The 23297-nt window shown below is 41.1% G+C and overlaps 1 protein-coding gene across 1 annotated transcript in view; it reads right to left on the minus strand.

The window, feature by feature from the left end:
• The window catches only part of LOC106827616 (calicin-like), a 69913-nt gene extending 53974 nt beyond the window's left edge, over positions 1 to 15939 (minus strand). Inside the window, exon 1 of the mRNA XM_070519158.1 lies at positions 1 to 15939. This exon is cut by the window's left edge and continues 53974 nt beyond it. Within this exon, the coding sequence (XP_070375259.1) occupies positions 14159 to 15931 (1773 nt within the window). The 5' untranslated portion in view covers positions 15932 to 15939 and the 3' untranslated portion in view covers positions 1 to 14158.
• Between the last annotated feature and the right edge of the window lie 7358 nt (positions 15940 to 23297).

Below are 23297 nucleotides of genomic sequence, written 5' to 3' on the forward strand. Positions count from 1 at the left end.
CCATAAGGCTTCTGGAAGAAAACGTAGGCAGTACACTCTTTGACATCAGTATTAAAAGGATCTTTTCGGACACCATGCCTTCTCAGAGAAGGGAAACAATAGAAAGAATAAACAAATGGGACTTCATCAGATTAAAGAGCTTCTTCAAGGCAAATGAAAACAGGATTGAAACAAAAAAAACAACCCACTAACTGGGAAAAAATATTTGCAAGTCATATATCTGACAAAGGCTTAATATCCTTAATATATAAAGAACTCTCACAACTCAATCACAAAACATCAAACAACCCAATCAAAAAATGGGCTGGAGACATGAACAGACGTTTCTCCAAAGAAGATATAATGATGGCCAATAGGCACATGAAAAGATGCCCATCATCGCTGATCATCAGGGAAATGCAAATCAAAACTACACTAAGATATCACCTTATACCCGTTAGAATGACAAAAATATCTAAAACTAATAGCAACAAATGTTGGAGAGGTTGCAGAGAAAAAGGAACCCTCATACACTGCTGGTGGGAATGCAAACTGGTGCAGCCACTATGGAAAACAGTATGGAGATTCCTCAAAAAACTAAAAATAGAACTAACATACGATCCAGCCATCCCACTACTGGGTATTTACCCAAAGAGCCTGAAGTCAGCAATCCCAAAAGTCCTGTGCACCCCAATGTTTATTGCAGCACTGTTTACAATAGCCAAGACGTGGAAGCAACCTAAGTGCCCATCAACAGATGAATGGATAAAGAAGATGTGGTACATATATACAATGGAATACTACTCAGCTGCAAAACAGAACAAAATCATTCCATTTGCAATAACATGGATGGACCTTGAGAGAATTATGTTAAGTGAAATAAGCCAGCAAGAGAAAGATAATCTGTGTATGACTCCACTCATATGAGGAATTTAAAACTATGGGCCAGGAACAGTTTAGTGGATACCAGGGGAAAGGTGGGGTGGGGGGTGGGCACAAAGGGTGAAGTGGTGCACCTACAACATGACTGACAAACATTAATGTACAATTGAAATTTCACAAGATTGTAACCTATCAATAACTCAATAAAAAAAAACTATAAAAAAAAAAAAGAAATTTCAGATTCTTACTTTTGCTCCATGAACAAATACTACCATTCCGGCACTTGTTTCTAAGTTCTATCATATTAGAATTTTTTGTGTTGACTTTTATTCATCAACTTAACAGACTTCTTTGTAACATAATCTTTGTACATAATCTTCTATGTAATATAAATATCACTGACTTTTAAAAAAAATCCCAAGACCATAGGCTCTGAATGTTAAAATTTTTTTTTTAAAGATTTTATTTTTTTCCTTTTTCTCCCCAAATCCCCCCAATACATAGTTGTATATTCTTAGTTGTGGGTCCTTCTAGTTGTGGCATGTGGGACACTGCCTCAGTGTGGCTGGATGAGTGGTGCCATGTCTGCGCCCAGGATTCGAACCAACAAAACACTAGGCCACCTGCAGCGGAGCGCACGAACTTAACCACTCGGCCACGGAGCCGGCCCCTCTGAATGTTAAAATTTTGTTTCAGACTGACATTATAGTAAGTACTAGTAGTATACATTTAATTAAAGCAACAAAATATACCGGAAAATTTCATAGTTATTCAATATAAAAAGTATAATTTTATTAGAAATTCCTGCCTTAAAGAGGTCGATGAGCTTGTGTTATCTATTGCTGTGTAATAAATTATTATAGAACATAGCACCTTAACATAAACATTGATTATTTCACACAGTTTCTGAGGGTCAGGAATCTGGGAGGGCTTCACTGGCTGGTTCTGACCCAGGATCTCCCATGAGGCTGCAGTCATGCTATTGACAGGGGGCAACAGCTTTCTCAAGCCACTGAAAGCTTGATGGGGCAGCGTAATCCACTGTCAAGGTCGCTCACGTGGCTGCTGGCGGGAGGCCTCAGTTCCTTGCCACATGGGCCTCTCCAAAAGGTTGCTCAAGACATAGAAGTCATCATCCTCCGGAGTGAGTAATCCAAGAAAGAAAGGATGACCAGGACACTGGCATGGTATCTTTTTAATAACTTTATTGAGACATAATTCACATACGATGCAATTTACCCATTTAAAGTATACAGTTCAATGGGTTTTAGTATATTCACAGAGTTGTGCATCTATCACCACTATCAGTTTTAGAACATTTTCATCATTACTCCCAAAAAGAAATTTTGCTCATTTAGTCAACACTCAGGCTTCTCAATTCTCCCACCTCCAGGCAGCCACTAATTTTGTACTTTATAGATTTGCCTATTGGGAAATCATTTCATAAAAATAGAATTATACAATATGTGGTCCTTTGGGACTGGCTTCTTTCATTTAGCGTATTTTCAAGGTTCATCCATATTATACCATGTATCAGTACTTTATTGCTTTCTATGTCTGAATAATATTCCGCTGTATGGATATACCACTTTTATTTATCCATTTACCAGTTGATGGACATTTGGTTGTTTTCACTTTTTTTTTTAACGATTAGTACCTGAGCTAACAACTGTTGCCAATCTCCTTTTTTTTTCTTCTCCCCAAAGTCCCCTGGTACACAGTTGTATATTCTAGTTGTGAATGCCTCTGGTTGTGCTATATGGGACGTGGCCTCAGCATGGCTTGATGAGCAGTGCCATGTCTGCACCCAGGATCCGAACTAGCAAAACCCTGGGCCACCAAAGCAGAGTGTGTGAACTTAACCACTTGGCCAGGGGGGTGGCCTCATACTTTTTGACTATTATGTATAATATCTCTATAAACATTCATGTACACATTTTTGTGTGCACTTATGTTTTCATTTCTCGAGTATATACACCTAGGAATGAAATTAATGTATTTCATTGTATATATTCCCAGTATATATATTACTGGGTCACAGGGTAACTCTATGTTTAATCATTTGAGAAAGTGCCAGACTGTTTTCCAAAGTAGTTGCACCATTTTACATTCCCACCAACATTGAGGGCTCCAATTTTCCCACATCCTCACCAACACTTATTATCTCTTTTTTATTAGAGCCATCCTAGTGGGTGTAAAGTAGCATCTCATTGTGGTTTTGATTTGCATTTCACTCATGGCTACTGATACCGAGCATCTTTTCATTTACTCATTGGCCATGTGTGTATCTTCTTTAAGAAATGTCTATTCAGATCCTTTGCCCACCTTTTAGCTGAGTATTTTGCCTTTTATTGTTGAATTGTAGGAGTTATTTATATATTCTGAGTTCCTTGTTAGAAATGTGCTTTCCAAATATTTTCTCAATTTGTGTCTTTTCACTTTCTTGATGTGTCCTCTAAGGCACAAAAGTTTTGAATTTTGATGATGGTCATTTATGTTTCTGGAGTAATATCTAAGAAACCATTGCATATCCAAAGTCATAAAGACTTATACCTATGTAAGACTGATAAAAGTTTTTGAAAATTCAAAATCAGAAATAAAAATGGGATCACTGAAGATTCTAAAGAAAATATGAAAGTCATAAGAGGATATATAAGCATTTATATGTTAACTTTGAAAATTTAAATGAAATACAGAAATTCTTAGAAAAATACAACTTAAAAATAATACAAGGAGAAATAGAATTGAATATTCCTATAACTAGTAAAAGTGATTTAATAAATTAAAAATCTTCCCACCAAAAAAACTCCATTTGGCTTCATTAGTGAAAATTCCAGTCTCCAGGAATTCTTCCAGAGAATTTTTAAAAGGAGGATACATTCCTTAACTCATGGGAAGCATAGCCTTGATACAAAACCCAACAAAGACTGTAAGAATAAGGAAAATTACAGGCAAAGTCGTCATGAATATAGTTGAAAAAACTCTGATTGGGAGTAAGATGGAGTAAGCACATTCCTCCTGGTCTTTCCCACTGAATGCAGCTATTACACCTAGCCAGGAAGCAGGGAGCAGAAGCTATGGAGGACTCTGAACAGTAGACAGTGGCAGGAGAATTGGGGAGGAAGACCAAAATATGAAGTGCTGAACTGGCAATGAGTTCACCACTTTTTATCCTCTGGTCCTCCTGACACTTGGCCTCAGACATGGGTACAGCTATGAAACACGTGGAAGAGTGGGCTAAGTAAAGCTCTAGCTTTCTGGCCGGGGAACCAAAAAGAGAATCCCCAGAGAACTGAATAGTACAAGGAAGATCACAGAGGGAGGAGCTTGGGAAAGTGACCCCTTGAAATTGTTTACACTCTCCTGGGCTCAGCCCTGAGCTGCACTTAGGTTGATCTGGTCTTAATCAGCATATAAAAGACTTGAAGAACTGGGTTTACCATCATCCAGGTCCCAGACTGGCCACTGGGTGGCACACACATGGGCAGATCCAAATACCACTGCAAAGCCTGAAAATTGAAATGAAATTCTTTTCTTCTTCTTCTTTCTTCTTCTTCCTCTCCTCCTCCTCCTCCCCCCTCCCCCTCTTCCTTCTTTTCTTCTTTCTTCTTCTTCTCCTCCTCCTCCTCCCCAAAGCCTCCCAGTACATAGTTATATATTCAAGTTGTGAGTGCTTCTGGTTGTACTGAAATGAAATCCTAACCACAGCCCACAAAAGGTTGGCTGGAACTTATGGCGTGAACCTAATTAGGTCAATTGCATACTAATACAAAAACATCAACATTCTTCATAGGATTTCAACAAGAGCCAGAGTCTCATAGCATAATATTCAAAATGTCTAAGACTCAATCTAGAATTACTTGGCATATGAAGAACTAGGAAAATCTCAACTCACAAATAAAAAGACAATCAACACATATCAATACAATGATAACTAAAATTTTGGAATTATCTGACAGAGAGTTTAAAGCAGCTATTATAAAAATGCTCTAACAAATAACTGTAAACACCCTTGGAACAAATGGAAAACTAGAAAGTTTCAGTAATTAAATAGAAAATATAAAGAATAACAAAATGGAAATGTTAGAACTGGAAAATAAAAAAAAAAAAAACAGAAATTAAAAACTCACTGGATAGACCCCAAAGCAGAATGGAGATGACAGAGGTAAGAGTCAGTGAACATAAAGATTGATTAGTAGAAATTAGTATCAACAAAAGTGAGGAAAATAAAATGAAAAGAGCCCCAGGGAAATGTGGAACAATAAAAAAAGTCCAACATTTGTTCTGTCGGACTTCCAGAAAGAGAGGAGAAAGACTGAAGAGCTGGAAAAACATGTGAAGTAATAACAGCTAAAAACTTCCCAAATTTGCCAAAAGACATAAATCTACAGATTCAAAAACCTGAGTGAACCCCAAACAAAATAAAGGCAAAGAAATTTATACCCACATGCATCATAATAAAACTGTTGAAAACTAAAGGATATTAAAAGATCTGCAAAACTGCCAGACAAAAATAACGTATTACTGACAGAGAAACAATGATCTGAATGATTGCTGAATTACCTCAGAAACCATGAAGGTCAGAAGGGGGTGGTGGCACAACATTTTTAAGGCTGCTGAAAAAAAAGAACTATTGAGCCAGAATTTTATATCCCATGAAATAACCTCCAGTAATGAAGATGAAATAGAGACATTCTCAGAAGAAGGAAAAGTAAGAGAATTCAGGGCCAGCTAACGTGCTCTAAGAGAATTGCTAAAGGAAGTTTTTCAGAGAGAAGGGAAATGACACCAAAAGCACACCTGGAACATCAGGAATGAAAGAAGAGCAACAGAAATGACAAACATCTCGGTAAATATAATAGACTATTTTTTTTCTCTTAAGATATGCTTGATGTTTGAAGGCAAAAAACAAAAACAAACAAAAAAAACCTTAACAGTGTCTGCTAGGATTTTCTGTGTAGGTGTAACATATAAGCCAACTATCAAATAAAGGGGGAGGGTATAGGGACTGAGATGGCAGTAAGGTTTTTATATTCCATCAAAGTAGTAAACTGTTAATTTCAAATAGACTACAAAGTTCATTGTGTATATTGTAATCCTGAGGACAACCACTAAAAACTTTATACAAAGAGATATAGTCAAAACACAGTAAATTAAAATGAAACAGTAAACAATCTTCAAATAATCAAAAAGAAGATGGGAAAGAAGACAGAAGAATGAAAAAGGGGGGAAAAATAGAAAATAAAATGGTAGACCTAAATCCAAACATTATCAGTAATTGCATTAAATGCAACTGTTTAAAACACACCAATAAAAAGATCAGAGGTTGTCAGAATGATTAAAAAGACATGGGCCAATTATATTCTGTCTGTGAGAAACTCACTTCAAATATAGTGATATAGACAGGTTCAAAGTAAAAGAATGGAAAAAGACACTGTGCAAACATTCATATCAGACAGACTACACTCAAAGCAAGGAACATTACAGGGGATAAAGGCGTATATTACACAATGATAAAAGGGCCAATTCACCAAGAAAACATTACAGTCCTAAATGTGTATTATGTAACAACAATGACCTCAAAATACAGGAAGCAAAAACTGACAGAACTGAAAGGAGAAACACACAAGTCCACAATCATAGTGGGGGACTTCAACACTCTTCTCATAAACCTCTGTAGAACTCACAGAAAGAAAATCAACAAGGATATAGAAGGAATGAAGAGCACCATCAACCAACTGGATCGAACCAGCATTTAGAGCACACTCTATCCAACAGTAACCAAGTATACGGTTTTTTCCAGTGCACATGGACCATTTACGAAGATAGACCATGTCCTGGGTCATAAAACAAACCTTAACAAATATAAAAGAGTTCAAAAAAAGACAGTATATGCTCTCTGCCCATAATGGAGTTAAAGGAGATATCACTGACAGAAAGATATGAGGAAAATTCTAAACCTTTGCAAACTAAACACTTCTAAGAAATCCACGAATCAAAGAGGAAATCTCAAGGGATATGAGAAAATACTTTGAACTGAATGAATGAAACCACAAATAGAGATTTTGTGTGATATAGTTAAAGTCATTTCTAGAGTAAAATTTAAAGTATTAAATACTTATAGAAGAAGAAAGATCTCAAGTAAATAATCCAAGTTTCCACCTTAAGAAACTTAAAAAAGAAGAGTGATAGAGGAAGAAATAAAACTGTCCCTATTTGCAGATGACAGGATTGTCTACATATAAGATTTCAAGAAATCTACCCAAAAGACTCCTAAAATTAATAAGTGAGCTTAGCAAAATTGCAAGGTACATGATTAACACACAAAAATCAATCATATTTCTATTTCGAGTACTAGCATTGTATGACTAGAAACTAAAATTCTAAAACTACTATTTACAATACCTCCATATGATAACTTTACAAATAAAAACCTGAGTCAATATACAGCAAATGGAATCCAATCATGTTTTAAAGGAATTATGTAATTACTGAGTTTAATAACTATATAAAAATATATAGTACTTTATATAAAAATATATAATATGTCATAGCCAAATTAGGTTTATGCCAGGAACAGACGGAGGGTTTTACATTGAGAAATGAATAATGATGACTTGTCCTATTAATAGATTAAAGGAGAAAACATGCTCATTTCAGTAGATGCAGAACATTCAATATCTATCATGATAAAAACTCTCAGCAAACTTGGAAAACAGGAAACCTCTAAATTGAAAAACAATCATTGTCTACACATGATATAATTGTGTATGGAAAGTATGGAAATATCTATAAGTAAGTTATTAGAAAGTTTTATTTATATTCTGGATATAAGTCCTTTGCTAAATAGGTGATTCACAAGTACTTTTTCCAACTTGTGGTTTGTCTTTTCATCCTCTTAACACTGTCTTTCCCAGAGGAAAAGGATTTCATTTTGATGAGGTCCAATTTAGCTATGTTTCATGGATCATGCTTTTAGCGTCATATCAAAGAAATCTTTGCTTAACCCCAGATTACAAAGATTTTCTCCATGTTTTCTTCTAAAGTTTTGTAGTTTTACATTTTACATTTAGAGCTATGATTCATATTGAGTGAAGATATTTGCCACATGTACAAGTGATAATGGGCTCAACATCCATAATATCTAAAGAACTGTTACAATTTGTTAAAATACAAATTCAATATATAGAGATGAATTAAATTTCTATAGACTAAGCATAAGAAGAGGAAATGAGTTTTTCAAAAACTACTATATACACACACATAATTCTAAAATGTCAAGTACCTAGGAATACATCTAACAAAAATTGTGTGAGACTGCTACAGAGTAAAGTATAGAACTTTAAGAGAAATTAAAGAAGCCTCCTCCAAATGGAGAGATATACCATGTCCATTAATTTTAAAAATTGATATTTTAAATCAATGAAATTCCTGAAATTGGTGTATAAATTCAGTGCAATCACAACCAAAATCCTAACAGATTTTTTGTGAATCTAGACAAACTAATTCTAAACTGCACAGGAGATGATAAAGCTATAGTAACACAGACTGTGGTATTGGCACAGCTCAGACAAATAGACAGTGGAATAAGAGAGCCCATGAACACACCCACTGGTGTATGGACGTGTGATTTACAACAAAGGTGGCACTGCAGAGAAGCGGGAAAATTGGGCTGGGATGATTATATATCCATATGGGAAATTCGTGACCTCAGATTAGAGAAAGATTTCTTCACGTATCAATGGGCAGTAACCAAAAAGGAAAAGACAAATCTGACTAATTAAAATTAACATACATCACTAAGAATGAAAAGGCAAGCCACAGAGTGGGAGAAGATATTTTCCACATGTGTAACTGATGAAGGGCTCACATTCAATATACATTAGAATTCCAACAAGTCAACAGGAGAGGACAGTCAACCCAAGAAAAAAAGCAGCAAAGATTTCACAAAAGAGGAAATTCAAATCATCAATAACATGAAAAGGTGCTTAACTAATTATCAATCAAGAGAATGCAAATTAAAACCACACTGAGATACTACTTCACATCCAATTGGCTATGATTAAGAAGCTAGAAAATGCCAAGTATTGGCAAGCATGTAGAGCAACAGGACTTCCTGTACACTGCTGATGGCAATGGGAATTGGCACAATCACTTATCTAGCAATGAAGACAGCAATTCCACTCCTAGGTATGTGCCCTGGATAAACTTGAGTACACGTGCACCAAGATACATTCACAAGAGTAGCATTGTTTGACACTGCCCAAACTGGAAACAACCCAGATGTCCATCAACAGGAGACTAGATAAATAAAATGATGGATTCCTGTGACACAACACTATACAGAAGAGGAATGGAAAGAACTACAACTACATACAACAACATGGATAAATTGTAAAAGCAAAATTTTGTGTGAAAGAAGCCAGGCACAAAATAATTCATACTGTACAGTTCTCTTATGTAAAATTCAAAAATAGGCCAATCTAATCCCTGTATTAGAAATGCCTACTTAGATGGTAAAACTATATTAAAAAGCCAGGGGCGGGCATGGGATTATACTCAGGAAGGGGCCACAGAGGAGACTTTGGAGGTGTTGGCAATATTCCGGATATTTACAATCATTCATTAAGCTATACAGTTCTGTATGGTCACTTTTTATGTGTGTTATATTCATAATAAAAAAGGTTTAAAATGTTTCTTAGAAGGCTGAATGAGCATTCTAACCTACATGTGATATATTTACTTTTGTTCAAACATGTAACACTGCCCTTTTGGAAGTAAATGTGGAACATTTTATGTCATCTTTTAAATGGTACAAAATAAGCAACTGTACATGTGAGAAGAGGAGCTCTTTCTCATCACAGAGAGTGGTAAAATGGAGAGGACAGACTTGGTAGGGAATATTTATAACATACTTGCAACAAAGCTCAAACATTCTAAGACAGATGGAGATATAGGAAGACATAGAGACTTGTCATGATTCTGTGGCCTGAATGAAATAAAGCACTATGACCGTCAATGTTTCTGAGTCATACTGTCTTGGTTTTGTCCTCACAGAGCTCTCCCTCAGGAGCAATGCTTTCTCTGATAACCATTGAGCATGGAAGAGGCTAGGTTATTAAACAACTGTCATCAAAGATAAGCTCATGAAAAGACGCTCACCATCATTAGCCAACAGAGAAATGCAAGTCAAAACCACAATGAAATGCTACTTGCTCCCACTAGGATGACTATATTTGGAAAGACAATAAGAAGTGTTGGTGAGGATGCGGAGAAACTGGAACCCTCATACACTGCAGGTGGGAATGTAAAAGGACACTGCTGCTTTGGAAAACAGTCTGGCAGTTCCTCAAATGGTTAAACAGAGTTACCATTTGATCCAACAATTCTAGTCCTAGGTATATACCCAAGAGAAATGAAAACATATGTGAACACAAAAACTTGTAAACAAATGTTCATAGAGCACTATTCATAAGCACCAAGAAATGGAAATAACTCAAATGTCCACAAGCTAACTGATAAATGGATAAATAAAATGTGGTATATCCACACAATGGAATATTATTCGGACATAAAACAAGAATGGAGTACTGACACATCCTGTGAGATGGATGAACCTTGAAGTATTACACTAAGTGAAGGAAGCCAGACAAAAGGACACATATAATATGATTACATTTATATGAAATGTCTAGAATAGGCCGATCCAGAGAGATGGAGAGTAGATGAGTGGCTGTGTAGGGCTGGGAAGATGAGGGGGTTAGAGGGTGACAGCTAAGGGGTACAAGGTTTCTTTTTGGTGTAAAGAAAATGTTCTAAAGTTGATTTGATAATGATTGCACAACTCTATTCTAAGAGTTATTGAACTGTACACTTTAAATGGGTGAATTATAACGTATGTGAATTATATCTCAATAAAGCTTATATAAATGTCATCAGTCCATCTTGCTGGTCATCTTTGATGACAGTCCATTAACAACCCAACTAGGACAAAACACCCTAGTTTTTTAACACACAACTTCACACCTCAACAGAAAACATGTATAGATAAGACAGAAAAATATAAGAAACTCTTCTTTGGATGTTGGTGTGTTGATGAAAGGAGGCTTCACTGACGCCTGACACAGTTACACTGATGCGGCATCCTGGGGCAGTGCATCCGGGAAGATGTGGGATGGGTAAACGTTACTGTGTGTGTGTGTAAAGTGCTTGAAACATAATTTTGAAAGGGAAGGTGGGGAAAGAGAACTAGAATGAAATCTCTAGGCATATTCTCAGGTGGATCAGTTCTAGGAAAAAACGTGAGGATCTGGAAACTGATTCCCTTAAAGCCATGCACGTCTGAACTTCCTGTGGAAGGCCTTCAGGCACCCAGTTTGCAGATCTGAGCTGTAGTTCAAAAGCCTCGTCTTTCAAGACCATAATCTCTGCTATGAATTGACAAAGCTTCCCTAGCAGCAAATGCCAAGAATGTGACTCTGATTCCTACACTGAGCTGTGCCGGTCTCCTCCAGCGATGAGCCCTGAATGCTTCCGCCTCACGGTCTAATTTTCATGTGGGAAGAGCTCAGGAAGGAGGAAGGGAGGCCCACGTTGGTTAACATATCAGATTATCATCCCTCTGTGCTAATGATCTCCTTCTACCAAGCGCCCTAGCGATTCTGCTGCGGGGGGAGTGGTCAATACTGCCCAGTACTGCAAGGAAAAGAAGAATGCGGAGCAAAGGACAAAGAGGACAGTGTCGTCAGGAGACGCTTGGGGGGCATGCTGGGAACAGAAGCCAGGCTGAGTGGGTTACAGACTGATCTGGAACCCGAGAGCACAGACAACATTCAGGAAGCTCAACTGAGGAAAGAGATGGGCAGACAGCAAGAGGCAGACCTCAGAGCTGAGGAGGGTTTGCTTGGGGATAGAGCAAACTTGAGAATATGTGTGGGATGAAGAGAAGAATCGGGAAGGGGATGTGGAGAGAGAGGGAACCAAGGAGGCTGAGAAGTTGTGAGGGGACAGAGTGAAGACACAGGGGAGGCACGAGCTTTGAATCGTGGAAGGACGCCTCTTCCTCCGAGGTGCTCAACAGCAGGAGCTCTGGGGAGAGTTTTGGTGGACACGGGACTGTTTGTGGAGCTCAGATCATCTGACTCTATTTCTCTCGAGCTCTGGTGCCAGAATGAGAGGTAGGTGGCCGAGAAAGAAGACAGGGGAAGAGCGGGGCCCCAGGACCCCAGAGATGGCTGGAGAATCAGCTCTGGGGAGTGGCCTCTGGAGTCAGTGAGAGGGGACTCAGCGGTCAGCTAAGCCTGGTGGGGTGCGGAAGGGGCAGCTTGGCTTAGCTGCATGGATCTGTAAGACCCTGCTCTTCCAGCTGGTGGATGGCAGAGAGGTGAGCAGAGGAGGGGGCTGCCCAGGGTTGGAGAAGTGAGAAATGTGGGAAAGTTCCAGGGTAGAGAGGGTCAGCTGTGAAGTCCAAGGTCCTGGCCTGGAAGGAGGAAAGGCAGGCCTGGGCAGAGGGTAGGCTTTGAAGAGAGAGGCCAGCCAACAGAGAGGTCAAGAAGACGATTCTGAGCAGGTGGAGGAGGGCGGAGTGGGAAAAGGAAGGAGATGGAGCAGATCTGAACCATCAGGATACATAAAGTATTCAGCATTGTCTGATAAGAGCCACTAGCCTCCTGGGGCCTTGTGCCTGTGGCTAGTCCAAACTGAGCTGTGCTCTAAGTGTATAATACACACTGGATTCTGAAGACTTAGCATGCAAAAAAGAATGTTAAATATAGCATTAATAAATGTTTACATTGAATACTCATTTAAATGATAATATTTAGAAAATATTGGATTAAATACAATATATTATTAAAATTAATTTTACCTGCTTCCTTACACCTTTTTAACATGACTACTAGATATATTTAAATTACTCACGTGGTTTGCATAATATTCTCTTTGCAGAGCACTGGCACAGATACTCCCTCCCAGGGACATGGATTGTCTCTGTCATGCCTGTGGCCCCAGCACCTGGAACAGGGACTTGCACAGAGAGGCCTCAATGATAGTGTGTGTGTGAAGTGAGCAGTGGAGGAGAAAGTAAATTCATGGATGAATGAGAGACGGGATGAACGAGGATTCTACAGCTGTTGCAGGACACGGTCAGTTCCTTCTAAATTGCTGAGGATTATGTCTCAGTACACACATGACGGAAAGGGAAACAGAGGGAGTTAGAACTGAGGAAAGCTCACTGAGGCTTTGAGGGAGGAGGTCTCAAAGAGCATTTGATGGGACCTCACTTAATCTAAGGGCCCAAAAACCTGGACCCTTGCCTCACCTCTCTTTTTTTTCCTTCTAAAAAAAGTACTCTTGTAGCCCTTTAATATATGCCAGGGACTGTCGTCGGCATTATGCACGTATTAACTCACTTACACTTCCCATGACCCTATGATGATGGGGACTCTTATTGTCCACCTTTTACAGATAAGGAAACTAGGGCACAGAGATGGTAAGTAACTCACCCAGGATGACCTAGTAAGTGGTGGAACTGGTATTTGACCAGGCCATCTATCCCCAGCATCCAACCCCTAACTACTACACTGCCCTGTCTCTCTTATCCCATCATCTCGCCTCATCCCCAAGCTGCTCTCCAAGAGAGACACAGGTTTCTTTTCTCTCCCTTGATGACCTCTCTGTCACCTCCAGTCTCTCAGACTCACATGCCTGGAGAAAGTTCTCCATGAACCTTGCTCTCTGGAAACAACTGTTAAGTAACCCCCCAAGTACCCCACAAATGAGTCACAAACACACCACAGCTGCGTGGTCAAATACAACAGCCAAGTCACCCTGCCTCCCCCATTCCCTCTGCCTCATCCCTGAGCCTGGCCCACACCGCCTTCTTCCTTCCCAGACAGGAGGCTCCTCTCCCAGACCTGGCCTTGGCCCACCTGCCTTCCCGGGCAAACTCGAGGGAAGTGAGTGTTGGAGGAGCCTAAGGCCTCACAGCTCTAAGCAACTGCTTCACCTGTTAGTCTAGCACATGCCTTCCAGGCGGCTACAGGGGACACATCAAGGGGTTTCCAAATACCCCCTTGGCCAGTGCCCAAGAGAAGCCTCAGTCCCCCCCACCAGGAACTCCATTCCACCTCAGCTTGGATCCCTCCAGTGAGAGCAGCCCTAGCCCAGGATCTCCCCTTCAGGGCCAAACACAGACAGGAACACTAAGAAGGAACCCACAGGCCATCTTCCTCTCCTTCTCTCTCTCACTAAATTGTGGATAATAATGCATCTAATTATTCTCCCAACTAAAAGTGGTTTAATTCCTTTGAAGAATCTTGCAAGGTAGCTTGACTAGACAGCAGGCGGGACAGTCCAGTGCCTCTGGTGGGGGGGCCAGGGTCTTCCAGTTGCCTGTCTTCGGGTCCAGCAAGTAGGCGTTTGGATTGATGGTGCAGTCCTTTTTCTGAACATCAGTGGCTGTGGTGACACCCCCACATACAAACACCCTGCCGTCTCCGATGGAGCATATAGCATGGGACTCATCCAGGGGGCAGTTGTTGGGCAAGAGAGGCAGTGAGATGCTCGTCCTGTTGGCCTTGATTTTCTGTAGGTTGATTTCCATGCTCTGCCAGTGGCTGTGCACGCAGAGGATGTTGTCCTGATTGAAAGAGAGCAGGGGCCGGTGGCTGAACTCGATGGGGAAGGTGATACTCTGGATAACCTCCCCAGTGTTGGTGTCAAAGCAGTCCACCACTCCAACTCGGGAAATGGAGCACTTCACCAAGCACCGTCCAGTGACAATGTACAGGTTCCGGTCACTGTGGGTGATCACAGCTGTGGCATCCATAGGGATGCTCATCTTCCCTGCCAGGCACCAGGCCTCCTTGTGCTCATCATAACGATAGATGTCAGAGACATAGTGCCTTGGGGCAATGCTCCCACCCACTGAGTACACTGTCCCCCCACAGGTCACCATGGTGTGGAAGACAAGACCAAGCGGCAGCTCAGGCAACTTGGTCCAGGAGTTGCCCTCCATGTCATACCGCCAAGCTGTCTTTAGACCTGAAATCTGGTCTGTGGTGCCACCAGACATGTAGATGTAGCGACCAGCAGAGGTGGCACTGAGTGCTGCTGCCTGATAGGGCATCTCTGAGAGCTTCAACCACAGGTTCTCCTGGATGACATAGGCAAACACTCCATCATTGAACTTGCCCTGGGCCTTTTGGCCACCTAGGATGACCACGGAATCAAGCAGGGCCCCTTTCCGCTGGTAGCTCATCAGGCTGGATGGCCTGTCCTGCTGTCGTTCCACAAGGACACTCTCAATCAGGGTCAGAGGGGCTGAGCTGTTCTCCATGTCCATCAACTTGTTGCTGGCAAACATCAGTGTCTTATCGGAGACGGCACTGAGATTGATGTAACTGAAGAACTTCTTGAAATACTTCTCCCGCTCATCCTTCCAGAAGTACACCCAATTTATGAGTGCACTGAGAGCCTGGTCCTCATTGAGCACATGCAAGTTTTCATCTTGAAGCAGGCGGCCAAAGATGACAGGTGGACAGCACATGAAGTCCTCAGGCATGGAGCCCTCAGGACTGGCCCAGTAGTGGAAGTTGTCACGGATGCCTGAGTACGCCAAGTCCGATACCTCTTTGAGCCCAAACATCTCGGCCAAGATGAGGTAGTGCAAACAGTTGACAGGGCTAATGGACTTAATCAGGAAGTCCTTGCAGTGGTTTCGAAGGCGTGGTGTGTTGAAATACTGGGCCCCACGAAGGAGCTCCTCCACGTTCTGCTCTGAGATCACCACCTTGCCGCTGTAGAAGTAGTCCAGGAGCTGGTCCACCGTGGCCGGACTCAGGTAGTTGGGGTCAAGAGTGATAAAGAGCTCATCAGTGGTCTTCACTTCATCACTAGAGATGAGGCTCTTGACTACTGGAGAAACAGCAGCCAGTACATTGCGATGTGCATAAAAAACATGGTGGTCCACAGTCAGGGCCACATCCCAGTACTCTTTGCATTTCCTCTGTTCATTCAGTTTCTGCAGCAGGAAGCTGTCGTAGTTTTTCTCAGTGAATTCCCATTTCATGGTGCTTCTTGCTAGCTGAGGCAGAAGATCAGCAGCAGGTACTGGAGAGAAGAATTTCTCAGGCCGTTGGGATTCAGACTGATGGTTGTGTGCAGAGCAGCTGACGGGGGAGGAGTAGAGGATGGGAGAGGGGATGATGTCATAGAGTCGATGAGGTCATCACAATGCAGGTCCCCCTGAGGCCTTCCTCAGAGGCTCAGGGTCTTTCTGCCCTCTGAAGGCTCCAACCTGCCAAAGCCAGGTACCCTATCAGGACTTGGGCCCAGGGCCCAGAGCTAAGGAGGAAACTCAGAGATGGGTTGTGAGTGCCACCTGGGTCCTTCAAAGCTCAGTTCAAGACTGCTTCTGGAACGTCAGGGCCAGTTGGACAGGGGGTGGTGTAACGAGGGATAAGGGCAGGCTGGGGCAAGGAAAGAGATTATTATTATTAGGTCATCAAGAAGAATCCTCCCGTTGTACAGGAGGGAAACTGAGGCCCAGACGAGAGAAGGGACTTGTCCAAGATCACACAGCCAGTTGGAAGTAGAGCAGGACCTGGAACCCAAGCGTTCTGGAACTTAGTACTCTTTCCACCCTTCCAGGAAGCTGAATCCTGTCCACCACGGGAGACCTTGCTGGTATTTGAAACCCCAGTGGCATAGCTTTCAGCATCATGGCAACATGCAGCCACAGTGGTATGACAAGCAGATGGGTAGTGTGGTTCCGTGTGGGAAACAAACCCAGGGCGACAGGTGTTGAGAGCACCGACTTAACTACTGGACCACCAGGGCCGGCAGGATTGTTTTATGAGGCGTTATTATGTTAACATGGCAGTACTGATTCCTCTATTACTTTCTGCAACCCTTCTTCCACCATTTTCAGTTCAGTTATAAAAGAATGCTCAAAAAGCCATGATTCTCCTCAGGGTTATTTATACTCTAGCTCAGTGGCTCTCAAAATATGCCCCTCCCCACAGGGTGGTAGCATCTCCCAGGAATTTGTTTAAAATGCAGAGTATCAGGCCGACCCTAGTGAGGTGAATCAGAAGCTCAGAAGGTGGGCCCAGTAAACTCCCTTTTGGCCAGCCCTCCGCGTGAAGATTCTGCAGGCTAGAGTTGGAGAGCCACTGCTCCACTGGCTACTCAGAACTACTTCACCATCCCCCCCTGTGCCCTTGCTGGAAATCTGCATTTTAACAAGAACCAAGTGATGTATAAGTAAAGTATAAGTAAGTATAAGCAAAGTGTGAGAAGCGCTGGTCCACCTCAGAGCCATAAACCCAACCCCAGTCCATATAACCCCCACCACCTGCACACAGAGGATCTATGAGTGGCTTCTGGGGATGGGAAGGAGGAGGCCAGCAGAAAGAGCAGCGGCTTTTAATCTCTCTGAATTTGAATCTATCACTCCCGGGGGGAAAACATCAGCACTGCATGCCCTAGTTACGCAGAGCATGTTAGCAGTGTCATCCTTTCTTTGTGACAGACACCACATGACTGATACTGGCTCAACCCAAGGTTGACATAAGGGAAGCCATATTGTAGAAAAGAAACCATATTGTAACTTTGAATGACCTCTGACTAACCCAGCTGGATATGCACCCTCCAGGAGATCTAACTGTTCTGTAGATTTTATGACCCCCACTTGTGCATGCAAATCTCAGCTGCAAGAAGATGACAGCTTTGTTCTTTTGAGTTCCTTAGGAACGAGGTGACCCCTCAACAGACAGACTATCTGGTGTGGCGACTCCCAGTCTGTAACACCAGAGAGTCGACATTCCTCACCCCCTCCCTATAACCCACTGGCCCATGTAACTGCTTCAAGATTCTGTGCCCCCCTTAAGATGGTTCTTTCAGACATTAGTTGGCCATGTTTCCCCTTGGTAGCAAGCTGTAATAAAATGCCCTTTCTCTGCCCCCATCTTGCCTCTTTATGACTGGCATTGTCTTGCAGGCAGCAGATGGGGCCCTTTGTGTAGTAACATAACTACCATTAAACCACCCTGGAAATGTGTTGCTCTTAGGTGTCAGTGTTATTTCATAAGTTTTCAGTTTTCTTTTCAAATAAGTGAATTTCAATTTTAACTCCAAGCATAAAAAAATTACCTAAGACCAGCTAACCTTTTTTGTATCACCAGTACAGTAGTGGGAACCTATCGTGCTAAAACAAAGCAAGGGGATACACCTTTTCTGCTCTAATAAGGGTATCTTCACCTTAAGTGCATCTGCCCTCAACTTCCACAGCTTTTGGGGGGGGGGGGAACGTCCCCAGAATTCCGCCTTTAACTTCCTGCAGCCTCCCTTGAGGGCTCAGAAATTTTCTTTGAAATCCTGCACCCCAAGGCCGCTGCCTCAACCTCTCGCTTTGCTCTTCTCTCATTTTCCTCCACTGAGTCTCAGGTCTGTCCCGAGTTGACTACGAACATGTTGACCTTCCCAGAAGTCTGCCAGGTGAACCACGTAACGTTTGTGCTGAGAATCAGTCTCTCCCTGCTCAACCTGGCCAGACGACGCAGCCTGATACCGCCATCTGCTTCTTTAACGCACTTCCAGTTTCACTTCTAGCTCCTCCTAGGCTGTGGCCCCACCAGGGCAACACAGCCCCCTCTGTGAGCTTTCCTAACCCAGGAAGTACGAGGGTCAATTCTGTGGGGCCCAGACCCAATGTGACTTGCCTCTCTCCCTTCTTAAAGCAATCTCGGAGTCAAAAATTCTAAAGCCCCAATTCAATTTGATAACTTTTCTTCCACAGAAGCAAAGACTTTTTTTGAGTTTTGTTTTTGTTTTTGCTGAGGAAGATTTGTCCTGAGCTAACATCTGTGCCAGTCTTCCTCTATTTTCTATGTGGGTTGCCACCATAGCATGTCTGGCCAGTGGTGTACATCCATGCCCAGTATCCAAACCTGCAAACCTGGGCTGCCAAAGTGGAGCATGCCAAACTCAAAACTACACCACAGGGCCGGCCCCAGCAAATACTTTTAATCAAGCCCTAAAATAAATTTGGGCCTTGAGTTTTTAATCACATCGTACTGGGAAAAATAATACAATTATTCTATCAAACAATTTTATTTGTAAAGGAAACGTGTTGACAACTCGAATGTGCTATAAAAAGATTTGGGTATGGTAAAACTAGTTTGATTTCTACCCCCTTCCCATCCCACAGAATTGCTTACGTTAAAATCACTCATGTCAGTTGAGACAGAGTTCATTTTTTCAAAGAATTCCTTCTACCAAAAGTTAGACTCAAAATATATACAGTATTACCTAAACATTCTCGAGTCAAATTCTGATTTTAGTTTTGATGTCAACATAGAAATTAACAAATTCATGAGCTGCACACAAATTCATTTTAAGAAGGCAAATGTTTGCCTTGCTGCCCTTGTTGGTTTTTTGGGTTTATTTCTTGTTCTTTTAAGCACACAATGGTAGCTTTTATTTAAAGTTGAAGCTCAAACATAGCATGGAATATGCCTGTTTTCAGCAATATACACACAGCTTTTAATAGATATATTGGATAATTAGATCACAAGAGTTTATTACTCATATTGATATACAGCAAAGAAAGTCAAGAATAATTTCTTCCACTAAAGCCCGCAAACATACTGTAACTCTAGATGTGTTCTGAGTCTAACGTTCTTAAAGAAACTCAAACCAGTAAATGGGTGGAAATTCCTCAATTATCTGGATTACTCAGTTTTTATCCTGCCTGAATAGGAAGAATATCTTCCTCCTATGAGTTAATTCCATATATCACTTAGCAACGTGAAAGGTGGAAAATTCACTTTTCCTTTCTAGGTATCTGTAAGCAAAGTAGGAGGAAAAGATTGACTTGGCAGAGTTTGACTCAAAAACAGGCCACGTTCCAAACGTTTCTAAGTACTGTACCTACTTTTGACCTCTGAATCCCATTTTCCTATAGAACATTTCCGAAATAGATGGCCCATCAATGCCTATTAAGCCCATAATATAGATGAAATAATCTTAGAAACACCATCTATAACAGCTTATGAGAAAATTTACTCAATCTCAGATTCCAACTTTAGGCCACATAAAGACAGAGAATTTTTAACATGCATTCCAACCAACTCTGAAGTAGCTCATTTGGGAAGCACTGTGCTACATTATCTTCAAACAATCCACTGTCTCAGGCATCAGCCCTACAGCAGGCTCTCCAACCGGCGCCTGAAATGCTCATCTTCCACGCTACTGAATAAAGGGACATGCTTATGCTTTAGCTTGTGACAAGTCAGAGTTTATCCTGAAAATTAAAGAGCCTAAAAAGAAGTGTAACATCCATTCTTGCACTGCTTTGAGGGGGAGGGGTACTCATAGCCACAAAAAGGTGGAATTCCGAAGTTCCTCTGAGTAGGGCCAAATTTTTCCTTGAGAAGTTTTGTATCTGCTTAAGTGCCCAAATAAGCCCTCAGTTAAGACCCTAAGGTTCAGAATCATAGAACACGGGAGATTTTCTAAGAAGCAATTTAAATACGTCCAATCTAAAGTGAACCCACTCCAATGCAGGTACTCCTACTCCTTACGTGAAAAATTCGTGAATGACTGAGAAAAATGAATTAAATAATCCTAACAAAATAATTCAGAATTACAAAAAAAAAAGAAGTATATTTCTCAAGAGGACCAAGGTACAAATTCTCTCCAGCAGCTAAAACAGTGATCACCTTTGCTTATATTCAATCTTCTGTTCCCAAAACTAGCTGCTAAATTTGCTTAGGCTATCTATACAGTGAGACGCAGTAAAGCATGATGGCTGAAAACACAGACGCTGGAACAAGACGGCTTGGATTCACATCCCAGATCACTCCTAAGAGCTGCAGCATCTCTAGCAAGTTATTTAACCTCTCTGTGCTCCAGTTTCTTCATTTGCACAATAAGGACAACAACAGCATCAACCACAGAGGACTGTAGTGAAAATTAAATGAATTAATCCAGGTAAAGCACAAAGAATAGAGCCTTGCATGTAATAAGCATACAGTAAGTGACCATATTCTCTAGATATTAAGAAATAAGTACGATTTGGAAAAGCTGAAGGAGGATAGGCATTCCAAGAGCTGAAGTAACAATCGAAGCACCGAGGTGAGAAAGAGACATACATATGGACTAAAGGGCATTCTATTTCCCCGGAGAATAATGTTCATGAGGAAGAATCGTAGAAATTGGGAATAATGAAGACCCAAACCCAATTATGCTGGCCTTGAATGCCAGACCAAAAAACAGTTCTTTTACTTAGAAGGCAGCCACTTAAATTTTCGATCTGATTAGATCTGTGCTTTAGCAACATTAATTACAAGGCTATATCATATCACTATCAATGCAATTCTGATGTTCTCTGCCTCTTATGAGGGTTAGCAGACCCAAAGACGCATTTGTTCTGCTAACACACTGTCAGAATCTGTCGCTGAACTGTGGCATATCTGAATCATCTGAGATCCTCACTGTGCCTGGCACACAGTAGGCATTCTATAAATGTCGTATCATTACTTTTAGTGGCCACCAGACAGCAGTGAAGTAAGCAGAGAAAGAGGTTAATCCCTGAAGGAAATATATATTATAAATGAAGCAAATGAAGGAGCCTAATGAGAGTTTACAATTAAGCTAAAACATAAGTCACTGCTGATCAATATACTTGCCCAAAACAGTGGGGGTGGGAGGTAGGGATTAATCTTACTTTTCATTAAAACCAGATAAAATGGATCCTCGTGTATTATTAAATCTCATAAAATTTAGCTGTCAAATTGGTATGGTCTCTTCAAAGGATTATTTGAGCAATATCGCTGTAATAGACTACTCAGCAGTCTTGTGGAGAAACAATTTAAGGAAGATTTCCTCAAGATACTTGGACTCCCCTGTTCCCTGCAGCATTAATCACAATAGCTGAGTGTGTGACGGATGAAGATGTGGTATATACAGACGATGGAATATTACTCAGCCATGAGCAAGAAGGAAATCCTGCCATTTGGGACCACATGGATGAAAGTGGAGGACATGATGCTAAGTGAAGTAAGCCAAACAGAGAAAGACAAATACCACAGGACCTCACTTGTATGTGGAAGATAAAAACGCAATTTTTTTTAATTTAAAAAGTCAAACTCATAGAAACAAAGAGGAGAATGGTGGATATCAGGAGCTAGAAAGTAGGGGAAATGGGGAGATGCTGGTCAAAGGGCATCAGCCTTCAGTAAGATGAATGACGAATAAAGTTCTGAGGATCTAATGTACAGCATGGTGACTACACTTAATAATACTGTTTCATATACTTGAAATTTGCAAAGCAAGCAGATCTTAAGCATTCTTACCAAAAAGAACTTAAGTATGTTAGGTGATGGATGTATTAACTAACCAGATGTGGTAATCATTTCACAATGTATACATGTATCAAATCATCATGTTGCACACTTTAAATATACACAATTTTAACTGTCAATAAAAAAGGTAGATTTCCTCAAACAAGACAAAATCATGCTAGACAGTAAAAATAAAGGTTCAACTCCTGACCCGCCTCCAACAAGTAATTAGAGGAAGGGGCAGCTCACAGGAGCTGTGGGTTTCCATGGAAACCTACACACTATCCACCTGGCTGCTTCACTCACCACAGGCGTCAGCGCTAATCACAACAAAAAGGACCCCTTCCCCTCACCTTGAGTAAGGACCACTAGAGTCCACTATCCTACAGATAACCCTTGCAGTCAACTGTTTGCTGCATTTCTTAAAAAAAAAAAAAAAAACACGTGTGTTTGTGACACCAGTAAGAGTAATATACTAATAGTTAACATAGTAAGAAAAAAAGTGTTCACTGAAAGATTGCCCACAGATCATGACATAGGAGGGTGGAGATAAGAGTTTCTTAAGCACGTATCCCCAGATTATTGTCTCCTTTCTGGTGGGGATAGGCGTAAAATCAGATTCCCAAACGTGTCAGTCAGTGCTTACTTTTAGAAACTGAAAAAATATATATACACAATTAGTAAGAGCATCCCTTGGATAGTAAGCAAGCTGGGTATTTGAGTTTCTTGGGCAATCAATCATTCTGGCAACACAAACATAGTAAAGTAGGCCCAGATTTCTACATACCTTCTTCTAAACTACTTTTTAGTTACAATTGTAGACCAAAAAAATGGAAAAAAAAGTTCTAGCAGGCTTGTGCTTTTTAAAGCTTCAAATATCTTGCAAGTATTCGAATCTGAAACCCTGAAATGTATTCACTTAAACACATTCCCATCAGCATGAGCAGCAACACTCCACTATCCATTCTGGTACTGTCTCCAGATGATTTCTCATCCCGCTGACTTCTCCCTACCAGCAAGTCCTGGGATACCATCTTTACCCTGCCTGCCCCCATTGCTTGCTTGTGCTTCGGGAATTATAATTACAGC

The sequence above is a fragment of the Equus asinus genome, chromosome 10, assembly GCF_041296235.1.
Source record: "Equus asinus isolate D_3611 breed Donkey chromosome 10, EquAss-T2T_v2, whole genome shotgun sequence".
Taxonomy (NCBI): Eukaryota; Metazoa; Chordata; class Mammalia; order Perissodactyla; family Equidae; genus Equus; species Equus asinus.